This window comes from Strix aluco, chromosome Z (assembly GCF_031877795.1).
Source record: "Strix aluco isolate bStrAlu1 chromosome Z, bStrAlu1.hap1, whole genome shotgun sequence".
Classification (NCBI taxonomy): domain Eukaryota; kingdom Metazoa; phylum Chordata; class Aves; order Strigiformes; family Strigidae; genus Strix; species Strix aluco.
In genome coordinates, this window is record NC_133971.1 from 75259540 (window position 1) to 75282346 (window position 22807).

Genomic DNA, 22807 nt, shown 5'->3' on the forward strand with positions numbered 1-22807 from the left:
TATGGTCCCACCACACAGCAGGAGCTGCTTGGTGCCACTGCAACTCCGGTGATGACCATAAAGCCATTTTCACAGTTCTCTGGTATTTTAGGAATTTTGGAGCTGTTGTTCACTGACTGTGGAACTGGAGTGTGGGAGGAAAGCAGAACAAGACTGGTGAAATGCGCAGTGACTGTGGGAGGCCCAAGGAAGTGTGCTAAAACAGGGGCTTGAGTGGAGGAGCTGCAATCCATAAAGTACATGGAGCAAATTTGACTTAGTCTGTTCTACCAAGTCAGCACTGTGGCTGTTTTAGTCCAGTTAAACACCCCTGAAAACTAGATCTACCGTGCAGTCTGACCCAGGGTCTTGGTCAAAAGCAAACCCTGAAGTATGACTAAACCCAGCCTTGCCCTATCATAGGAGAGCAATTAACAACAAAGAAACCAGCCTCTATCCACTTGCTGAACTTTCATTATTTATTGTTTTAATAGACAGGAATAAATATTCAACTAATAAGCTTCCTGTCCTTAAGTGATTGTGTTCTTCTGATTATAAATAAAATCTGAATTCTTGATTCTATTTTAATTTAAAACAGGCTAAACTGCATGGGAATGATATCTTCCGGTTGCATGAACTAGAAAGGGTTCATGCCCTGATTCTCATCTGGAGGATCATAGGATGACTTGGGGTAGAGGTATTTTCCTGAAATAGCTTGGAGTAGCTCTGGGGTTTCGGATGTGCCTCCTTTCTCCCTTCTGTGTGCCCTCCCCTAACTACAGGTATTTCTGGCTTCAAGTAGGGTGGAGGATGCTGTCGGGCCTCTGGGCCTCTGGAGCTGGAGGTCAAAAGGCAGTTTAGAGCAGCTGATGGGGGCTTAGTGTGGCCTTCCAGCATCCTCCCCTTAGAGGTGTGTTAAGTGCACTCCTGTTTCACAACATCTTTGCTCCGTGGGACCTTTCAGAGTGTTTATACTCCCAGAGGAATGTAAAGGGATTGTAAATTCTCAGTGCAGCTTACCGAACTGTGGCCGCACAAGCCATGTCCTACCACAGAGCTGTGCTTTCCTGCCTTCTGGCCAGGAAAAACAAGCACAGCCCTTCATCTCAAGGGGCTTTGCAGTGGGATCTGCCATGACCACGTGAGCAGCCAGGTGTTGGATGTGCAAAGTCCTGGTCCCAGGGAGGGATGCTAGAAGGGAGCAGCTGGGATGCGACTTGGCTCACATGTCCTGTAACTCGAAGGCTTGAAGATCCCAGGTGGAGATGAGCCTGTGGCTCTTTTGGGAGCATTTCCACATCATTGCTGTCAGAGACGTGGATCTGTGCATCCTGTTCCAGTTTGTGCAGCTATGCTACTCAACCCCAAGGAAATAAACATTCTTCAGATGCTGCTTTCAGGGAGGATGGCAGAGGCCATAGAGGGAGCAGGAGGGTTTCTCCCACCTCACTGTTTGAGACCAAGTGTTTTTACAGAACACAGCATCTGCACAAAGTTCCCCTCTGTTTCACAAGCTTGTAACTTCTGTGTCAGGGAACAGTAAGAAAGCAGGCTGCCTCTCCCAGAGCTTCAGCCTCACCGCTCACTGGCTGTAGCCGGGTGAGGGGAAGGAGGTCTGATACTGATGCTGGTGTATGCCAAGCATCCCTGTCTTCCCCCACCACCTCCGTACACAGGGCAGTTGTGCGGGGCTGTGCTAATTGCAGGGTGCAAATTGGAGGCAAGTGTCTTTCTAGGCCCTGGCTATAATTATCCATGCTGTAGTGCAGTGAGGTGGTCCTTCCCTCTGTTGTTATCGGGGGGCTCCTCTCTGTGTCTTAGCAAGAGCCCCTGATCCCCGCACGAGTGATTCCCAGGCCATAGGGTGAGGCAGCCGGGCTCTGCAGCTTGAATGGTGGGCTTGCAGGACAAGCCAGCAAGCAGAGCCAAATCCTGGTTATTCAAGAAACAGGACCTTCACGGTTAGCTTACCTTAGGCCGTTCACCTTGAAGTGGCCTGTCTTGCCTTTTCCAGTGGGTGAACTGAACAGAGAGTTCAGTCCTGTAATTCCTCTGAGGTGGGAGGTGTGTGAGAGGGGAATGGTGTGCGAACATGCCTGTGTTAAGGGGGTGCTCTGTCTTTGTGGGGAGGTGGAACTCTGCTGTGTGCCTTAGCAAGGGCTTACACATCTGTGGAGCTGCTCTGAGTTCTGCTGGGAGCTCGTTGCACTTATAAGAAATAGGTTCTGCCTCTGTTTGACTCGTTTACCAGCTGGGAAAAGGCAAAGGACCGAATTTTTGTGTTAACCGGGCTCTTTGTGCTCTCATTTTCCCAGGGCAGCCACTGACCACAATGTTGATAACACCACAGCAATCCTTAGAGAGTGGCTGAAGAACGTGCAGAACCTCTACCATGATGTGGAGTAGAGGCCGATGGAAGACCCCCAGTGAGTACTGCAGTCAGGGGCTAGCCGAAGCTGTTTTCCATATGTGTCAAATGTTCTAGGTTTTCTGTTTTCAAACCAGGAGATGTACTCAATGTCTAAGCATTAAAATATGAAGGTATTTTTTGAACGGGGGACACGACTATCCCATTAAAATTGTGTTCTTATGGAGTCCATAAAAAGATCTCTGACTTCAGTGAAGCAACTCACACAGAACTTGGGAAAAGAAAGTATTTTCCATTCAGTATTTAGCATCTGCAGCTGCTCTCTTTGCCTGGTAAACAAATCACATCAAAAGCTACAGGGAATAAAAACTGTCATTCTTTATTTGCAAGGAAGCACAGAAATCATATCCCATTCCCAGAGTGTCTATGAAAGTTCTGTCCGAGACATCAAATATTCGGTAAGTTCTGAGCCAGAGAACTAGATTTAATTCAGTATATTATGCTTTTGCATGACTTGCAAGATCATTGATTTGAAATACGATGTTAGGTGTGTTGGGGTTTTATTGCTTTTTTTTAAGATCAGCTGTTCCTTGTTCTGTTCTGTTTTCTTTTTCTTCCGTCAGGGAAAAGTACATCAGTTTCCCCTTTCTTTAGGCTTGCTTTGAAGTTCAAGGTCCTCTGTGCAGTGGTGGGGCATTTGTGGTAGAAACCCACAGGGAATGCTTGTTTTATTGACTTTTTTAATCCTTTCATTGGAATTCAGGTTTCTTAATCCTGTCAAATTTAGCATATTTTAACTGCTGTAAAGGGTTTTTGAAATCCTTAGCTCCTTCACTGGCTTATGCTGGCACTGTTTCAAAGTCCTGAATTTTTATTCCACATAGGGATCTGTCCCTGTGTTTCCTTCCATCATTGTTACCAAGCACTTGCTTTTGGACCCAATCCTGAAAACAGACATGGACATAATTTTGCTCACATGACTGGGCTCATGGGGTTGGGCGTTGGGTGTTTGTAGATTTAAGAACTGTTACGGGGATGTGTTAACAGTTACTAATAATGTCCATACCCCGAGGGAATCCAAATTGCCTTCATCTTCACATCCTCAGCTTTGTTGATTCTACTGGGCTTAAGGAAGCTGCATGTACAGTCTTAAACTTAAAGCCTAGCAGAGGACAGATGACTTTCTATCAGAGGGTCAGATGAGGTAAATCTGCTCCAGTTCATTTTAGTGGGGTAACCTCTGCTTACGTCAGATAAGGGCCTGCCGCTGCAGAAGAAACTCCTGGTTTTGATAGTGCTGTTTTGCTTGCGGCTGCTGGGTCAGCAGGAAATGCTGCAGCGCTGCTTGTTCTCCAGTGCCCTGTGTACACATGTCAGCACGAAACTTGGAATCGTTCTCCCTCAAAACCTCTCTTGGGTTGCCTGAGGTGACTCTAACACTGTTTTTCTTTTGGAAAGAAGGCAGCAAGGGAACTCTACTCTCTTTTTTTTTTTTTTTTCTTTTTTTGACTAGTGCGATAGAGCCCAGAGATGGGTTGCAGTCACTTTTTTTTCATTGCTAGGTCTTACCCAGAAGAAATTGGGCCAAAACATTGGCCAAGCTCCCGATTCACTCATGTGATGAAACTCCGCCAGGCTGCCCTGCGTGCTGCACGAGAGAAGTGGTCAGACTACATCCTGGTAAATACAAGGTTTGATTTATTCACTGTCCTCAGGCAAAAGCTTTTCAGGTAGTCACTCTGATACTTGGGGCTGCCAGAAAGTTTCTTCTCCATCTAAAGACAAAAGCTCTCTGCAGTGAGATGCTGTGTATCATTTCTTAGTCTGATGAACAAGAGGCTTTGCAGCCAGGGAGGTAAGTCCCCGGTAAGGCTTTCTCCACAGGAGTCAGGACTGAATATAGTCCCAGTGGTGGGTAGGTACCTGCGAGGGTCCCTCAGATTGAAACCCCACCTGTTGTTGATGAAATGTAAGGGAAGTAGTTCTGCAGAACAGTTGTGGAAATCTGCATGCCTTTGGTCACCACAGCAGCAGGTAATGGTGGTGGTCCCAGCCTCTGAACAAGGCAAGTCTGTGAGGTTAGTTTTTCAGAGTTGTCCTTGATCCTCTTCAAAGAATAAACCTGCCCTGAATTTTCAGCAATGTTATTTTCCCTCGCAGCTCCCTTGCCCCTGTGCTGGAGTAACATTTTGTGGAGCCAGAGAGAAGCTCCGCATCTTTTCCCAACCCGTGGCTTTGGTTCAGGGGCAGTCCCTGTGGTGTTCACCCATAACAACCAAGTGTCCTAGGGTATCAAAGCCACCATCTCCGTGAAAACCACATACCTCATTCCTCTGGCTGCCTTGTTCCCAAGAAAGCGTCAGGGAAAGCATATTGTTCCAGCTGATAACAAATTTCTTTCTCTTTTCCCCTCTTCCTTCTCTAGTTTATTGATGCAGATCATTTACTGACCAACCCACAAACGCTGAACCTGATGATAGCCGAAAACAAGACATTGGTGGCACCAATGCTGGAGTCTCGCTCTCTCTACTCTAACTTCTGGTGTGGCATCACCCCCCAGGCAAGTGACCGGGTGAATGGTGCTGGCTGATTGTGCAAGCTGTGTTTTCAGATGCCTCCCGCCTTGGGTCTGTGAAGCAGTGGGCATTGTCTCTGTTCTGTGGGCTTTCCCATCTGCTTTTATAGTGTCCTCCTTCTGAAAAGAAGCCGCCGTATCTCTGAGGCATGCAGAGGTGATGTTAGTGTGTAGAGAATATAGTGGTTGTCATGCAGTCATCTCAGCTTGCACCTCTCAGTGGCAATCTTGGGTGGGTGTCTTTGGGAAAGGTCCGTGTGTTTGTAGGGAGTCTGGGAATAAGGGTAGAGAGGACACTGCAGACTATAAATGTTTTTCAGGCTTTGTTTTCTGACCGAGCTGTAGGTATGAGCTAAGCAGTACATGCTCCGCATCGGGTGTGCAGGCACATAGCTGAAACTTGCTTCCATATCTGAGATTGGTCACTTGAAAAAGCTGAATCTGGAGGAAGCTGAGCTTGCTTAGCCAAAAGTCCTGGGAAGTGACACAATCCCACTAACTACATAAAAAATACTGATATACTCACCAGAATTTATGTGAGGAGGTTCCATCTGTTTGTGTAATGGCCTTAAAACTCTTGATACATAATTTGAGAGTAGCTTGCCTGTATAGTGATGCTAATCTGAGAGGAATTTGCTTTTCTTTCTACAGCTCTCCATTGTTTATTTTTCTGACACATGAACAAGATTTCTGTAGTGGGACAACACCCTTTGCCTTGTAGGGAGTGCGTGTGCATGTGTGCTGAAGTGTGTATGTAAAGGGTACTGGGTGTAAAGGACAGAAGTGCTGAGCCTAGAAATTAACTTCATGTTACTTTCTCAAACCACACATACTGCATAAAGTATCAGATACAAAAGTGTTGTGTAGTAGAAGTAGCAGCATTTTTAGAGCCAGAACAAGGTTGAGCTATTACTTTACACGTTGATGCACATCACTGTGGTGTGTTGACCCTGGCTGGTAGGTAAGCCCCCACCCAGTCGCTTGCTTGCTCCCGCCCAGCAGGATGGGGGAGCAAATTCAAAGGGAAAAAGCAGAACAAAACCCCAAACTCAAACCCAAAAGCAACTCTCATGGATTGAGATAAAGACAGTTTAATAGCTGAAGGGGGAGAAAAAACCCCAAACAAACAAGTGATGCAAAACAGTCACTCACCATCAGGAGACAGATGCCCAGCCATTCTCCGAGCACTGGCTGTTTTGGAAAAACTCCCCCAGTGCTGTTGCTGAGCATGATGTTATATGCTGTGGAAAATCACCTTGGTCAGTTTGGGTCAGCTGTCCTGGCTGTGTCCTCTCCCAGCCTCTTGCCCACTCCCAGCCTGCTCGCTGTGGGAGGGCAGAGTGAGAAGCAGAGGTGCCCTTGCTGCTGCACACGCACTGTTCAGCAGCTAAAACATCGGCGTGTTATCAACACTGGTTTGGTCACCAGCCTAAAACACAGCCCCGTATGGGCTGCTGTGAAGAAACTTAACTGCATCCCAGCCAAACCCAGTACAGTCACCTTGTCCGTGAAAGGATTTCGGTAAGAGAATCAAATGTAGAGAGGGGCAGGTCTACTGTCACAGTAATTTTTTGCTTTTTTTCACTCTTCTCCTTTGAAATGTTCTTGACTAAGCTCTAGATGGGCTTTCCAAGACATTCAAGCTGAAACGGGGACTGTAGTTAATGCTTTTTTTCCTCCCAGGTAAGCCTCATTACTGAGGTCAGCTTTTTGACCTGTTCTCCAGTCTGCTGCTGGCGTGTGTCTTGTCATCCTTTGGGGAGGCAGAATCCTAAGCTGCTAAGAATAGCAAGAGGTTTTTTTTGTTCTCTTGAAAATTTTCCCTTTTTGCCCACATTTGCCCTGGAAAGCTTCAGGATTTCCATTTTCCTTCCATCCCTGAGTCCTGCCTTTTCTTCTTTGTAAAGACAAGCTTGCTCTGCTGCATAGACAAACATGTTTAAGCCTGAGCTGCACATACATCTTTGAGCTTCCCTGGGGCATGTGAATATGAGTACTTTAGAGAGGCTTCACAGTCCTGCCCATCCCTACCTTCTTGCTTTATTCCAGAGAACTAAGCAGATACTAATTATTGTCGTCATTGCTGGAGTGACACAACGAGCAAACTCTGTTTCCCTCTTCTTCTGGTGTAAAACATCATTATTCCTTCCCAGTGATATCAAGGACACAAGGAGGGGCTACAGGCAGAGTGAAAACATAACAACTGTACTGGGTTGGACCAAAGGTCCATCTGATAGCAGTGGTTTGTAGCAGATGCCTAGGGAATAGAATAAGAACATGACAAACTAGCGAATGAATGATACTTTCCCAAAATATTTTTCTGTCCTCTGGCAATCTCCTTCTCTAGGATTTCTTGAGGAAGGTCTTTGTCTTTAAAGCTCTGAGTGATTTATTTTTCTTTTACAGAAATCACTATCTGAATATCTTTTTTTTTTTCTTTTCTTTTTTTTTTTGGCACCAACGTGATCTTATGGCCAGGAGTTCCACAGTTCAGACTAACTAATTGAATAAAAATAGCAGGAAAAGATCCTGAACTTTCCAGATTCTTGGGAAGTAAATATATAGATAAGAAAAGGGGGGGGATGTTTACTTGTTTTTGTTTTAAAATGGAGACATAAACTTCACAGCGAAGGTATTGTCCTTTAAGTTTTTAAGGTTAAGCCCTGAGACAGCCAGGTTTTCCACGGATGTAAATCAGCGTTGCTCCACAGCCTGAAGTGGATCTCAGCCTGTGTGCACCAGCCTCAGCCCTGGCCCCTGGTATTACCTCTGCGGTAGTAAATTTCCATCATTACCAGCATTAGCTGAGGAAAGGAGAGGGGAAAAAAACCTAGCAGCAAATGCATCTTGCAGAATTTGGTGAAGAAAGCTGCTCAAATGAAAAGGAAAGTTCCCACTTTAGTTTTTTTTCTTAGTTGCTGCTGGTTTTTTCTTGCAGTCCCACAGCTTCATGCTCTAAGCCTTGCTCTCCCTGGGGTCTTGGGGAGGGAGTAACAGCTGGAGCACACCCTGAACACGGCCTCCGGTGCCGAGCAACAGCGAGCTAAACCCAACTCCAGACAGCTTGACATTTAGTAGTCATGAAGCTATAACCTTAGGAGAGCATAGCAACAGTGCTGACAAGTTGCAGTCTTTCTTGACTACATGGGATTTACGAGCAGTGAAAAACCCCCAAACCCCACAGTGAGTGACTGGAGGAGGAAAGACTAGCTTCCAGCATCTTCCACCTGCGGGCATTCTCGATGTATATTAAAGGTTGGATGTCTTAACCCTTTCTTCAGTGGGAATGCTAGTAAGGTCTCTACCTACTTGTTCCTTTTCATGAAAATCAGACTGACTGTTTTTGAGATACCTTCTGACCATGCTGTGAGGCCCGAAGTGCAGAGGGGAGGATCAACAGGTACATAAACAGACATTTTTTATACATAAAATACATAAAGATACATAAACGTACCACACCATGCTTCTACACAAAACCAGGGTAAAGTGGTTCTGCAGTGATTTGCTCAGTTGTTGCTAGGATGCTCATGGAAAATATAACGTAAAAGTAACTTTAACTTATTTTAGTGACTCATCATTTCTGTAAAGACCAGAATCTGCTCTGGATTCAACCGTTAGCTGTGGCTGGACGTCTAATTGGTGCATTAGGATTTTCGTTCTGGAGGGATTCAGTGTATTTATTTCCAATAGCTTTAGACATATTACACCTGCAAAACCAGCCATGAGCCGCACAGCGTGGGTGTTGCACCCCCAGTGCTGGAAGGCTAGAAAAGCCCCTGGTGGCAGAGAAATGAGCTGACTGAAGTGCTCAGGAGTATTAAACCTGCCTGCCCTGGGATGGAGGAAGCAGGAATTCTTGCACAACTGATGGAGACTGAGATGTTGCCTTCGCTGCAGTGAAGCAAATGATTTTTTTTAAAGTCACGGTCAGAAATAATTTGCAGGTCCTGTTCTGTGAAACACTGAATGTCCTTTGTGCGTGTAGAACATGGAGGATGTCACGGATGCTCAGCATCTTCTAGGATCAAACCTGAGAGTCTATGTGAAAAAAAGGTGTTTGAAGAGCCAGAGAAAATAGTCCAAGGCTTGAAGCTCTATTGAAAGGAATTTTGCAATGGAAAGGCTTGGATTTTCAATAGCTGCTAAAACAGAAAGAGAAAGTCAAGCTTTAACTTTTGGGATGGAGATTGTTTCTAAATACTTGCCTGAGCCCTTTCCAAATGGGAGATACGTAAAAATCTGAGAATTGAGAACTGATCCATCCCTGCTGGGGAGGGCTAAGTGTGAGAGCTCTTGCTAAGGAGCATCTATGAAACAGAAATCTCTTGTAACAAGCAGCCCCTTCGTTGTGATTGCAGGGCTATTGCAAAAGGACCTTGGATTATCCCCTGATTTGGGAATGGAAGAGGACAGGCTATTTTGCTGTCCCAATGATTCATTCCACATTCCTTATTGACTTGAGGAAAGAGGCCTCCACCAAGCTGATGTTCTAACCCCCCCCCACCAGGACTACACCTGGAGCTTTGATGATATCATGGTCTTTGCCTTCTCCAGTTGCCAAGCAGGTAGGTCTGGAGCCTTTGCTGGGCAGGATTCACTAGTAGAGACGTGCAGACCTCTACTTCGAGTTCACAGGCCAAAAGTCCTGTGTTGGCTTCAGTGGTAAGTTAAGACCCTGTTCCCTTTCTTATTTCGGATCTGGTCAGGGATAACCAGCAGCAAGGGACTGGCAATGCAGTTTTGAGTCACAGCTAGCTGCAAAGGACATGGGAGCCATTCTTGGGATGGGTGCAGTGTTTCAGAGACAAAATATGTGGCATCCACCCTTGATTTGTGTCACAGCAAGACAGTAGTGAACGCAGGTGAATGCAGTGAGAGTGGAAGGTATTTGGAAGTCTGTAGGTAAGGTATCTAAAGTCACCACTTCCAGGAGATCCATGATGAAGGGGGTGAGGGCAAGAAACTCTTTTTAAATGTAGCAGCCCTTGTGGAAAGCAGAAACCAAGTTGCTTACTCACAGTGCTGATGAGGCTTCATGGCAGCTCAGCAAGAATTGTCTGAGAGGTAGGGGGAATTTGTTCTGTCTTTTATTTGAAAGCCAAATCAGTGCAATTTTCAGGGGAATGATGTGGAGCCTGTGGGCTGTGCTGAGAGGAAATCTCTTGCAGGCAAGATCAGGTTAGAGCTGGTGTGTGAGCAGTAAAATCTCTGCATACTTGACATTGTATCACCAGTACTTTGGGAGAACCAGTCAAGCACTGAGCTGCCTCGAGATCCTTGGGGCACAGCAAAGAGAAAATGCGTACCACCCCAGCTGATACTGGAATCAGTTTCTAACGGACAGTGGGAGGATTTCAGTTAGACCTGAAGTACAGGGGGTCCTTTCAGGCCAGGTCACAACCTCAGTGTCCTCTTCCTCTGTCTGGAATGGCTGTTGGTGTTTGCAGAGAGCTCCAGGTGTCTCGAGGAAATCACTGTCTCTGAAGTGCATGATACTGCTGCTACTGCTGCTTGTACTTGCGGTGAGGATGTTTAGTCACATTTATTCTTGGAGAGTGGATCTGCTGGGTATTCCATCTCCAGCAAAAGGTCCTGGCTGGCAGACCCGGTGGTAATGGCCATCTGTATTGTTCTTTGCCCTGCTGTGTTGAAAAGGGGAAAGTTTGGGGTTTTATAAGGAAAGAGGGACTGTTGAAACCTCAGCAGCACCAATGCAATGCACTTCTGTTGAGAGTTTCACGACTGGTTTGGTGGCTTACTGAGGTGAAATAGTAGTTGTTTGTGGGTCCTCAGAGTGATGTACTGTTGGTGTTACCTGTCTTCTGTTTGTAAAAGAAACAAAGTTAAGTGGGAAGAAAGGGCTGTTCTTGGGGGACAGACAAGCAGAGAGAAAGTGAAGAAGTATAGCTTCTTGTTGTTGTTGGCCGTCACTTCTGCAGAAGAAATGGGCTGAGAAGGCTGCCTTTCCCACCCTTTCCAGACCAGCACAGCAGCCACCAGCTGTTGGTAGCTTTCCTCTTAGTGATGCTTCTGGTTTGAAGTTCTTGACAGCACTGAAAAAGATGGTGGTGTCTTGGCAGACTAAGCAAGGCTTTTTAAAACTCAGCTACGACAGGATGAGGGGCATCAAATGAGAGAAAGGAGTGATAGAGGAGAGGCAACAAGAGCTGAAATTAGAGCCCTTGGGAGGCAGAGGTGAGATGTGCACTTGCAGGGCACCTTTGGGGCCCTGACTTTCAGGGTTAGGACATCGGTATGTTGGCTCCAGAGGATAATTGAAGTTTAAGTCTGGGTAGAAAAGTGGGCTCCTTCAAATCTACCTGCCCTACTTGTTCCCTCTGACAGCTCTTCCAGAAATGCGGCATCCAATGAGCGTGGTAACTGCATTGCATTAGCTCCAAATGCTTAAGGAATATTTCAGGGATTCAAACCCATCATTTTTTCCTTCCATCCTAGAACACTTTAGCTTTTTCCAGGACTGACATGAAAGGCTTTGCATCAGCAGTCTGGCCCATTTACCTGCTCAGACTGTTGGCTTGTGTCCTGGGCTCAGTTTTGTCACCCAGGGTAAAAGGATGACATCCAAGTTCAGAAATGTGAAAAATGTATGGACTTTGAGGTAATCATCTCTTTGGAGTAATTTCACTTACTTCGTTGAAGTCATAAATGATGTTGGCTTTTGTCGAGGCCAAGTACTGTACTTAACACCTCAGATCAAACCATTGATTTTCAGCAGTGAATCTACTGCTCAAAGCAACTGTTTTGTGATTCCCCAAAGAGACCATCCCAATTCTGCTGAGAGGACGTGGCCTGTGGTGGGAGTACTGACTCAGAACAAAAGTTAGTGCGGGTGTTTTATTGACAAAGGTGGACTCTGTAGAGCCCCCTGCACTCACAAGGTAGCATCTAGCCAGCCAGATCCTCTGAACTTCCTTTCAGCCTGAGGCTCTGAAGACCTAGAGCCAGCCAGCAGGAAGGTCTGGTCACAGGGTTGGGAGGGAAATTTAAGTTGCCTAGATATGGCTGTCGGTTTAGGGCATGGCTGTGTATCCTGGTGACTGCCTTACAAAGGCTAGTAATAATACAAATATCTGTAGCTTTTCTGTCCCTTGCAGCAATTGTTCATTTTATTATAAAAACAGCACTGGAGAGCAAGTCCCCCTCCCCAACTTGAGGTAACTTTACTATTCTAAAGTAGCTTTTATCCCAGAAGGAGCAGAAATACTGGCATGAATCTACGCAGATTAACTGTGTTTAAGCCAGTGGAAGATAAGAACGGAGATCAGTGAGCCAGATAAGATTAGTTGATTAGATCAGTGCCAAATCCATTAATGTCAGCAGGTAGTATTTTTTGTTCTGCCATTTACCTAAATTGCAGCTGACAGCTGAATGTGTGTTGGCAAGCAGCGTAGCCAGCAACTTACTTGCAGAACTTAAAATGGTAGAAACACCGAGGTCATTAATGCAGACAATTCTGCTCTGCTAAAAATACCAAGGATTAGGGGGACTAATACATGAAAGCATCAACACACCAGGTAGTGTTTATTTCCTAGAGGGAGGAGGGGTGGTTGTGCTTGTTTCATTTAAAAAAAAAAAATAATAATAAAAAAAAAAATTAAAAGGCAGGTTTTCATTTTTATTTTTATTTTAAATATGCTTGGCCAGTTGTACGGGTTCTAGCAGCTTTCAGACTGGTTAATTAATAAAGGGCCTTACCAGAGCTCAATGAAAAACAATGGAAATACTTTCCCTTGGCTTCTCTGGATGTAGCTTTTGAGTATGGTGCCTGATGTGCCACCAGGGCCAGTGCTGCTGCTGCCATTATAGCTGACAGTGAGTGAGCAAACCTTTGGTCAGTGCAGAGGGAGCAGCGCTTTGCTGATCTGCTGGGACATTCCTGGTGAACAATCTCAGCAGTGGGTGGGTCTCTCCCTTGCAAAGGCATCTGGTCCCGGGAGAGGCTTTGCATCTTTCTTCTCTTTGTTTTGCACCTTCAGATTCAGCTCTTTGAACAAGCAGTTGCAGAACTGCAGAAGCAATTGCAAAAGCTTTTGAGTTAGAAGGATGTTACCTTATTGCCTCTTTTTGAAAGCATCTTTTCTCCTTGCTGGTGTCTCTCTAGGATTTTCCTAATCTTCAGGGCACTATAAAAACTAATCCTGGAGAGGAAAGGACCATGTCTGGTGGAAGACTTGGCGCTTCCAAGATGGTTAACATATATATTCCTCAAAGCGCTTTGCCAGCACAGGTGAAAATATATTGGCTTTATTTTCTAGCTAAAGCAAACAGAAGCAGGAAGATGCTTGACTACAAAACCCGGACTGAATCCCTTGCTAGGCTAGTAACAGACCCCGCAGCTATGCTGATGCCTTGGGCCTTGCAGCTTCATCCCATGTGATCCCAGGGGAGCTGAACTGCTCGGGCCCACATTTGACCAACCATGTGCTGTTGAAGCCAGGGATTAGACTTGGCCCCTCCACCCTGGAGTCATTCCATATTTATTGTGGTCTGACAGAGAAGCCTCACAAAGCTCAGACAAAAGCTTCCATCACCCCTAGCCACGCTGGGTTTGAGTTTTACCCTCTCTAAGGCTGCCTTCACCCCAAGCTTTGAAAACTGTGTGTTTCTCCCACCTTTGAGCCCCATTTCCCCCTCCTCCCTGTTTTGGAGGCTGTTGCTGAGCCCTGAGTCTGTGTGGGGAGAGAGGCCCCATGTCCCAGGATCGCTGCTGCTTTTCCTTTGGAAGCCCTTTTGGCTCCTGTGCCAGCTGTTGCATTGCTTGAGGCTGGCTTACTCAGAGGGTGAAAACCTGGTCCTGCTGTTGGCTCTGGGTCTGTGAAGGGATTGTCAGGTGAGGTGCCAGGTCTGAGCAGTGCAGGGAGGGGGTTTGGGGATGAGGGTTTCTGCAGTACTCCCCAGTTACTCGCAGTAGTCCTGCTGTGTGTATCAGACACTGTTTTTCCTAAAGGCCAGTCCTGCCCTCTGCTGTTTTCATAGCGTGAAGGCAAAGGCCAGAAAAAGAACCTTTTTCTCTGATCTAAGAGGGCTGTCCCCCATCTCTCCTAGGAGAAAACTGATTGCAGTTAAAAATACCCACTGTTAGGGAGCTTATGAAGCAGAACTTCTTGGGACTGAGGTCCTGGCATAAGTTTGGTTGTGGCTCTGCAGCAAAAGAGCAGCAAAATCCGCTGGTAGAAGACCTGACTGTAATTTCTGTCTTTCTGTGATCCCCAGGAATACAGATGTTCATCTGCAACCGTGAATACTATGGTTTCCTTTCCATGCCCCTGAAATCGCACCAGACGCTACAAGAAGAAACCGAGAACTTTGTGCACACACTAATTGAGGCTATGAGTAAGTTGCTGTGCCCTGCCATGAGGGACCCCCCAAGTCCATGTTTGTGGAGCTCTCCTGCCAGCAGCCAAGCTGTCTTCCCCTTGGGAATCTGCATCCTGATCTGACTGCTCTCCTACTGTTTTGACTCGCAGTTTTCCATTTTCCACCGCTTTTCTACTCAGGGCTGTAATGACTTCACAGTCAGGTCAACCCCATTCACAAAACCCCTTGATCTCCCCATATTAAATGCCAAAATGCATCTTTAATGTGGAAAGGATGCTGCAGAACCTCGTCTTTGTCATGAGGTTTGTCTGGCACATGGCTGCTGGCTTCTGCTTTGCAACATGGACGCTTTCTGCTACACCCACTCCTGCACTGACTTCATAACCCAGCTCTCTGGGGCTTTTTAGACCCCATGATGAAAACACATGCAGATATATCAGTGCAGCTTGTACATGAGGGTGATGCTGGGGATCTTTCCTCTCATTCAGTCGATCATCCTCCCATTGAACCCTCTCAGTATGTCTCTGTTCCTCCGAAGAATCCTGACAAGATGGGTTTTGATGAAGTAAGGAACCTATTTTGCTGCCCTTGTCTTGTCTTGTCTTCCTATTTATCACTTCGAGGACCTGGGTTCTCCCTGTAGCTGAGCTTCCAGCCGTTTCCCTTGGAATATATTACCTTTTCATGTAGTTAGCTCTTTCCCAATCACTCATCTTTTGGACTTAAACTTTTTGCAAGGAGAAAATAGCCATCCTTTTGTGGGGAGGGCTTCTGCCGGGCTCAGGGAAGCAGAAGGGAAAGGGCTCAAGGAGCTTTCTTTCCCTCTGGCATTTGCTGTGGAGAAATGAGGCCAGTCAGGTCTGTGGGCACTTAGTAGCTGCTACAAGAGTCCTGTTCAGAAGTGCAGGTTTGTGTGCAAGGGCAGTGCCCAGCGAATCTTTGGGCTTCCTGCCTTGATGGTAGGGATGTTATAATCCAGCCAGGAGGAGATGACAGAAGTGAGGCTGAAAAACAGGTTATTTAACTCCCCAGTTCTTGTGCTGTTTCCTCTACATCTGACTCTGCAGAGCAGCTTGACAGTCTGCAACAAAAAATGGTCTTTTGGGAAACCTCTCCTGCTTTCCAGTGACAGAAGGGAACAATTTCTCTCACCTGAGAGACGCACTGGAGAGCGTAGAGCAGCTGGGGGAGCCAGCTCACAGATGGGATCTAGCCCAAGCTAGGTATGTCCAGGGGTGGTGAAAATCATGTGTGCAGTGTCCTTATTGTGGCAGCTCTCCCCCTGCCCTGCTTGGTCACCACATTTTTCTGCTACGGCCTTAAGTGAACTAGAAAGATGGTTGCTGACACTGCTAGTGCCCCAGGATCCTGCAGAAATTCCTTTCCCATCTCTGCCACACGTTGTGGAGAGAGCAAGCATTGAGGGGAGAAGGCTGGAGAGGGATCTGCTGTGCTTTAATTAACCAGTGTCCGTGTTATTCACAGAGCCAGCAACCCCTGTGCATGCAGCTGCCAGGGTGGCACCATGAGCGACGGGGTCCTGGTGATCAGGGGAGCCTTTGATCTCTTGGTGTATTCTGCTACATCTGTTTATATGACTCGTAAAGCCTGAACCTGGTTTGGCTATGTGGGTTTGAGTGTCTGTGTTTAGGACACAGCTGGAGTAGGTTTTTTCCATGTTGTCCTTTGTGGCTGCACTTTATTTATCCAATTTATTATTTTTGCATTTGTACTGACCTAGAATTTTATCTGCTTCGTACTGGGATGAGGTTTTGCTCCACAGGCTACAAGGCTGCACTTGTACTTGTCTGCCTGGGACTGAAAAATATGCCTGACCCTCTGCAGTTTACCTGCAAATGGGGGCTTCAGCCCTCTGCCCTCCACCAGAGAGTCTGTCTCCTCGAGGCTTGGACGGAGCCCTGCCCAGACATCTCTGTTCCTGGTCTTGGCTCCCTGCTAGGCTTTCTGCTCTGGCAGGGGTAGCAGTGGATTTTCAGTGCCTGAATTACGAAAATTCTCTCTTTACCATGTCCCTGTACTTGGATGGTGGCCCCACTGATAATCCTAAATACAGGCAATGGCAGCATGGTGGGGAAGCATGCGGGTCAGTGTTCCTCTGGGACTGGAGGTGGAGATGACCATGTTACTCCGTGTTTAATATAAATCCAAACATCCTATATCTTGGGAAATTATAGACTTGGCTGTAACTAGTCTTCTCTCACCTTTATTCATCCTCAAAGAGCAAGTTTCCCCTGTGAACATCCATAAAAAGTAGTTGTTGGACAGAGAACAAGCCTCTAAGCTTTCAAGTCAAAACCAACCCCAATTTTTTGACAAGTTCTAAGCAACCTGGAATGAAAACACATCCACTATTTTCATAAGATCTGCTTTTCCAATGGGGCTGCTGGAGAAGAGTGGACTCCCTTTTCTTCTTCACTCCCAAGTCGGGAGGCTGATGTCTTTCTCTTCTATCCAGATTTTCATGATCAATCTGAAGCGTCGGAAAGACAGGCAGGATAGGATGCTGCGGACTCTCTATGAGCAGGAGATTGAAGTCAAGGTAGTGGAGGCTGTGGATGGAAAGCGAGTTTTGGCTAGGGTTGCTGATGTTTGCAAAGATGGGGTTGTGCGTTTCTGCTTAAGACCATCTGCTTGGATTCCCTGACCTCCCTTCTGTGGGGAAGGGTGGGCTGAGGGGAGAAGCAAGTACCACTTTTATTTACCTAACAGCCTGTTTGGGGCAGTTTTGCTCTGTTTCTTTATTCTTTTTCAATTAGTCAGTCTCCATGAGAGAGCAAGGGCAGCGTGGTTCAGACTAAGATGAAAATCAGGTTAAAATCATACCAATTTCTGTGAACTATAACACTTGCACACAGTTAAAAGGAGTCAGCAGTGAAAGTATTTGAAAGCAGTTATTTTCTGGGAAGATTTTTCATCCTGGTGCAACAAAGCTGTTGTGCTACAGTGTTAACCCTGACACAGCCCTTTCCAAGCTTACTCTAAGGTGTGTTAAGACCTTTTTATAATGAGAAATCAAGGCAGAAATTTTTGGTCCGGGAGTTGCAAGAAGGCCTCGGGGAGATAGGAACCCACATGCCATCTAGTGGTCTTTGAGACTTGGGTACACATCAAGACATCTTAGAAAAATAATTTAAACCAAGCACCTGACAAGTTGATGGTCCCACAAGAAGTCATTGACAGAGTTGAGGATATAATTTGTCAGCTTGATTTAAAAATGTAAATCAAGAAGTTAATTTTTCTCTGGTTTTTGAGTGAGACAAGTGCAGAATTTCTCGAGATACATCTTCTCTGAACATCAGCAGCATTTCCCATGTTGCACCTGTGACTTGAATTTACTTTTTTTTTTTTTTAATGGTGATAAATATTCTCTCTTTCTCAGAGCACTGAACACGAGTCAGCTCAAAGCTCTCAGCATCGATATGCTCCTGGGTTACTGGGACCCGTACTTCTCCAGGCCACTAACCAGGGGAGAGATCGGCTGCTTCCTTAGTCACTATTACATCTGGAAGGAGGTGAGGAGTTTGTGGGTGCCTTGGGGCACAGCCAGTCCTAGGGCAGAGCATCCAATACAACGTAGCTTTCTGGAAGCGTAGGATGGAACTGTTTTCTTTGGTTTGTAGGGGATCATGCACAGGGGTTTTCTTGAAAGCTGTGTTCAGCTTTCTCGTCTCTGCTTTCTACTTGCCAACATCTCTAAGTGATTTTTATCAGAATATTTTCATGACACTTTTTGCAAAGCATCCTGGTCGGAACAAGTTTGCTTAGGAGAAAGGCATGCAGGTTTTGAAGAACAGATGGTGTTAAAAAAAAAAATTTCTCTTTTTTTTCTCTTGTTCTGCATCTGGACTGAAGCAAGTTCCCGTCCTCTGTTACCTGAGCTAAGACATCTTGTTTGGGTGGTAAAAGCTGTAGCTTCCATCTCTGCCTGGTCACCTGGGGAGTGACACTTGAGAGGATCTGGGCTGTGCTGGTCAGAGATGCTGGAGTTACACAGCCCAACATGAACAGGAGGGATTATTTCAAGTAAGGTGTGGTGAGGGCAGGGAGAGGCCTTGGTACAAGATGAAGGCTGGGCAGTGGCAGTGGTTACCCAAGTAGAGGCAGCCCCTGCCCGCAGAGGTGTTAGCTGCAGCACCTCCTGGCACTGATCCAGAGAGCCCAGAGCCAGATGGAGGCGCTCACTGCTGAGAAGCCCAGCTGTGCTTTTGGCCTTGAGACTTCTAAATCACCAACACTCAGATGACGACATGGGAACCTACATGCAGGATGCCTTTGCCTGTGTGTTCTCTAGGCCCTCAGGACCAGACTTTGGATACCCTAGGTTGTCCTCCTTCCCAGGCTTTGGGAACACTTCCTTGCAACAAAGGGTTTTTTGAACAGCAGCTTTGGCAGCAGAAGCTGCTGCATATTCCCTGAGGAGGTGGTTGCTGTGGCCATGCTGGATGGTAGCTCATGGGTTCTAGATGGCGGGTTTTTCTAGGCTGCAGATGCTCAGCCACAGGGTATTCCCAGGCCTGTTCTCACTGGCTCTTCTCTACTGTCCCTGCCTTTACCCTCAGATGAGGGTAATAACACTTTCTAGGAGACTAAAGTAAATATATGTTCCTTCCACCATCTTTGCGGTTTGAAATGATGCATTTTTGTTTGGCACCTTGTCTTAATATCCTGGTATACTGGTATATCCTCATACTATCCATCTTTAAAGTGTCTCAGAATAAGCATCTAAAACTGTGATGTCTCTCCCAGCTGAGCTGTGAACCTGGGAGTGGTTCTCCAGCCTCCCTACCTCCATGGTCTAGAAGACAGTGCCAGGTCAGGGTGACCCCAATAATTTCAGGGTGCAGGGAGTGGCCCACGTGTGCCACTGTAATCACTTCCAAACTCTCTTGTTTCAGGTGGTGAACAGAGAACTGGAGAAGACGCTTGTTATTGAGGATGATGTGCGCTTTGAACACCAGTTTAAAAGGAAGCTCATGAAGCTGATGGATGATGTTGAACAAGCCCAGCTAGACTGGGAGCTTATGTAAGTAACAGGCCCTTGGCCACCTGGGAGCCCCTGGGCACGCAGGGAGGTCAGCAGCATCTGCTGTGTCATGACAGAGATGTGGGTGAATGCTGGGGTGCAGGGGATGGTGGCAGAGACTTCTCAGTGGCTCTTCCCATCAGGACAGCTCTGCCTTCTGGGGCAGACTGATGCTGAAATGCCTGCTGGGTGCCATTACTGCCCTGTGTGGGCAGAGCTGGTTGATCTCAGCAGTGTCTGGAGATGCTGCTGTGACAGAGGAACTGACTCAGCTCAGTCCTGAGGCTTGGACTGTGTCATCTTAGCTCCCTTACAAACTCTTTCACAGCTGTACCACCCACTGGGTTAAGACTTGGATGTCTGGGAGTGGTGCAGGATAAGAAATCCGTGAGCCTGGTGAGGGATTACTTCTTGGAATGACCCTTTGCTCTTCCTTGGTTAACATAAACAGTCTTGTGGTCCTAATTGCTGCAGATTCACTTTGGTTCCAATTTCCTTGTTCTTTTCGCCCTTTAAGCTACATTGGCCGGAAAAGGATGCAGGTGCAGGAGCCTGAGAAGCAGTTCCCAATGTGATGAACCTGGTGGAAGCTGATTACTCTTACTGGACCCTGGGGTACGCAATCTCTTTCCAAGGGGCTCAGAAACTCATCGGAGCTGAGCCCTTCAGCAAGATGCTGCCTGTAGATGAATTTCTGCCAGTCATGTACAACAAGCACCCTGTGTAAGTAGGATGCCTTCGCTGCTCGGGTTGATGTGAGCTGGGTCTTGCTGAATGATCTTAAGCCCAGTCATGTTGGTGTGTCTCACTTCTGTGGCCTGGCTGGTGGGGGACAGGGCTACTCCTTGTGCTTTTTGGTTGTCTCCAGCAGAGCTCCTGAGTTGAGTCAAAGGAGGAGACAGACCTGCTGCAGAGTGGTTATTGTTCCTGCCCGGTGCAGGGCCTGTGGCCTGGTTCTGAGACATTTGGCTGTCTCTGGTAACGGAGACTTTGGCTGTATAAGTTGCGTGTGGTCATAAGCCACGTGGTTCTGGCTGCGGGGAGTCAGACTCCACCCCAGCAACTATCTCCGCTCCCTGTGACCTGTTTGCTCAGTGGATTGGCTTGTATCTCACAGTTACAAGCAGTGGCACTGAAGAACATTCACTCTGTTACTGATGATTTTTCTCTCCTCTTTAGAGCGAAGTACATGGAGTACTATGAGTCAAGAGACTTGAAAGCCTTTTCAGCAGAACTCCTGCTTGTTTACCCCACCCACTACACAGGGCAGCCTGGCTACCTCAGTGACACAGAGACCTCTACAATCTGGGACAACGAGACCGTGTCAACGGACTGGGACAGAACACACTCCTGGAAATCCCGGCAGCAGGGCAAGATCCACAGCGATGCCCAGAACAAGGATGCCCTGCCTTCCCAGTCATCTCTCAATGCACCGTCCTCCAGGGATGAGCTATGACTGCCCGCTTCCCCTGGGACTCTGTTGACAGCTGAACCTGCCTCACACTTCAGCTTTTCACCCTTGAAAGTTGTAGAGCAGCTCTTCATGTGGTCTCCTTCCCACTGCTTCGAATGCAAAGCACAGTGGTTGGACCTGACAACTAACCAAGTCGCTTAGGACTGGCTGGGAGATGAGGGAGGAAAAAGACCAAGTGTTCTGTTTTGGCAGAAAAAAGGCAGAGATCTGAACAAAAGCCCTCTCAAGCTTTTGTAAAAAAACAACCTTGAATGACGTCTTTCTACAGTTCCTCGTGTAGAACACTGTATTTGTAAAGATTAATATATAGAGGTGTACAAGTGTTAATACCTTTCTGGATAGCTGTGACTGGGATGCTGTGTAACTGTCATTCCTTGTAGGTTTGTAGGCTTTTATGACCCTGTTCACTGATACAAACTGCAGGCAAGCATGTGGGTTATTCGGTTTCATTTTCCAAAGGGATCCCTGTCAGAATCAAGATGGTTTCCAAAAATGTTCAGTGCACTGGAGCCGTGCTCCTCTGTAGTATCTTCTCCCTCCTCACACTTCCATGGAAAACTACTGCTGGGTTCCCCTCTGCAAATTTCAAAACTTGCTAGATCCCATCTGAACAGGCCTCCCAGTCCAGAACTGATGTCTTGGCATGTCTAAAATCTTGGAAGCTAGCAGAGAAAGTGGAGGTTGCTGGTTGTATTTGTCCCTGCACTGCCTGAAGGGAACACAGGCGGAGTTAGTTTGTGTCATGTCCTGCTTCACCCCCTGCCTCAGTTTATTCCTTCAGGAAAATAAAGCCTGACAACCTATTGGCAGGCCTGTTTAATTAGGCCATAAAAACGAAGTGTAGGACTTCTAGGAACTTCAAAAGTTTGGTTATGAACTGCTTGACACTATATAAAAACAAAACAGCCTACAGAGGTGTTAGTGTTCTCAACAGCCGTGATAGAATTGCGTGTTGCAGGACAGGAAGGCAACTTGCCTTGATATTTTTTCATGTGAGGAGCAAACTTGTCTTTTTTTTGGATGAGTTCTGATGTACTTGCTGTTGGCTAACATGTCAGCAGAGTATGGTGTTTATTTTTAAAAAAAAAAATGTTTCTCAGAGGCCAGGTGACCACGGACTACACTGCTTAGGTTTAGCCAGCGCAGACCTCGGGCTGCAGGCTGCTGGTGCAGAGGGAGGATGCCCTCCTGGACTTGCAATCTAGAGACTCACCTGCTGGCTGCTGTACAGTTGAGCATGTGTGGCTGGTTTTTAAATTTTTGTTTGTTTTTAATAATTACTGATCAATGTGCTTTCTGCTAAAGAAGACATGTTATTACCTGTCAGCTGGTCTGATAATACATAGAACTTGGTGCCAGATGAGCAGTGTGTAGTCTTCATTGGGTGGGAGTAGCTCTGGCCAGGGAAGGCCAGCTCAAGCTGTGTCACTCCGCCGTGGACTCACTGGCTGTATAAATGTGCCTGTTCTGCATCTACTGCCTGGGAGCCGTGTTCCTTCTGCTGCCCAGGCTGGAGCAGGTGCCCGTGTGATGGGGTGAGTCTGGAGAGCAGGTCTGCCGCGGGCCACCACGCACAGCCTGGGTCGTTCTTCTCTGACAAGCCCTCTCGCTTCCTCCTCAGGTCTCGCTTTACCAGGGGCAAGTCTGACCTGTTGGAAGCATGATGGCAATCCCAAAGATGTTGGTGAGAAGCTTGGTGTGGCCTTCAGAAGCAGGACTTTGGTGAACTGGAGAGCATCCAGCACATTCTCGGGCGTCACTGTGCGTGTGCATCCGAGTCTGACAGAGCAGCAGGGATGAGCCAGTGCTGGGTGGGTGAGTCTCTTTGGCCTGGTATCGTTTCTCTGATCTAATATTGTGGCTGCCTCTCCACGTAAAGGCTCGTTACGGCTCCGCTGTGTTCATCCACATCACCACTGTATCTCTTCCACCCTCATGTGCTTTTAGTTCTGTGAAAGACCCATCTCTGTGTCCACGGGAGCAGCTTCTCTTTCCCTCAACCATGGGGGCGATTTACCTCTGTCAGCA

General features: G+C 46.9%; 1 protein-coding gene across 1 annotated transcript; it reads left to right on the plus strand.

Annotated features, from left to right (window-relative positions):
- The first annotated feature begins 2376 nt into the window (after nucleotides 1-2376).
- LOC141918278 (procollagen galactosyltransferase 2-like) lies at nucleotides 2377-20921 on the plus strand. The gene is given in 13 exon segments (XM_074812559.1): nucleotides 2377-2405; nucleotides 3910-4027; nucleotides 4773-4907; nucleotides 9281-9412; nucleotides 9415-9487; nucleotides 14157-14276; nucleotides 14750-14826; nucleotides 16738-16844; nucleotides 17662-17794; nucleotides 19178-19305; nucleotides 19823-19863; nucleotides 19866-20028; nucleotides 20485-20921. Coding segments are annotated over 13 exon segments (1518 nt in total). The 5' UTR covers nucleotides 2377-2391; the 3' UTR covers nucleotides 20762-20921.
- The last annotated feature ends 1886 nt before the right edge of the window (nucleotides 20922-22807 follow it).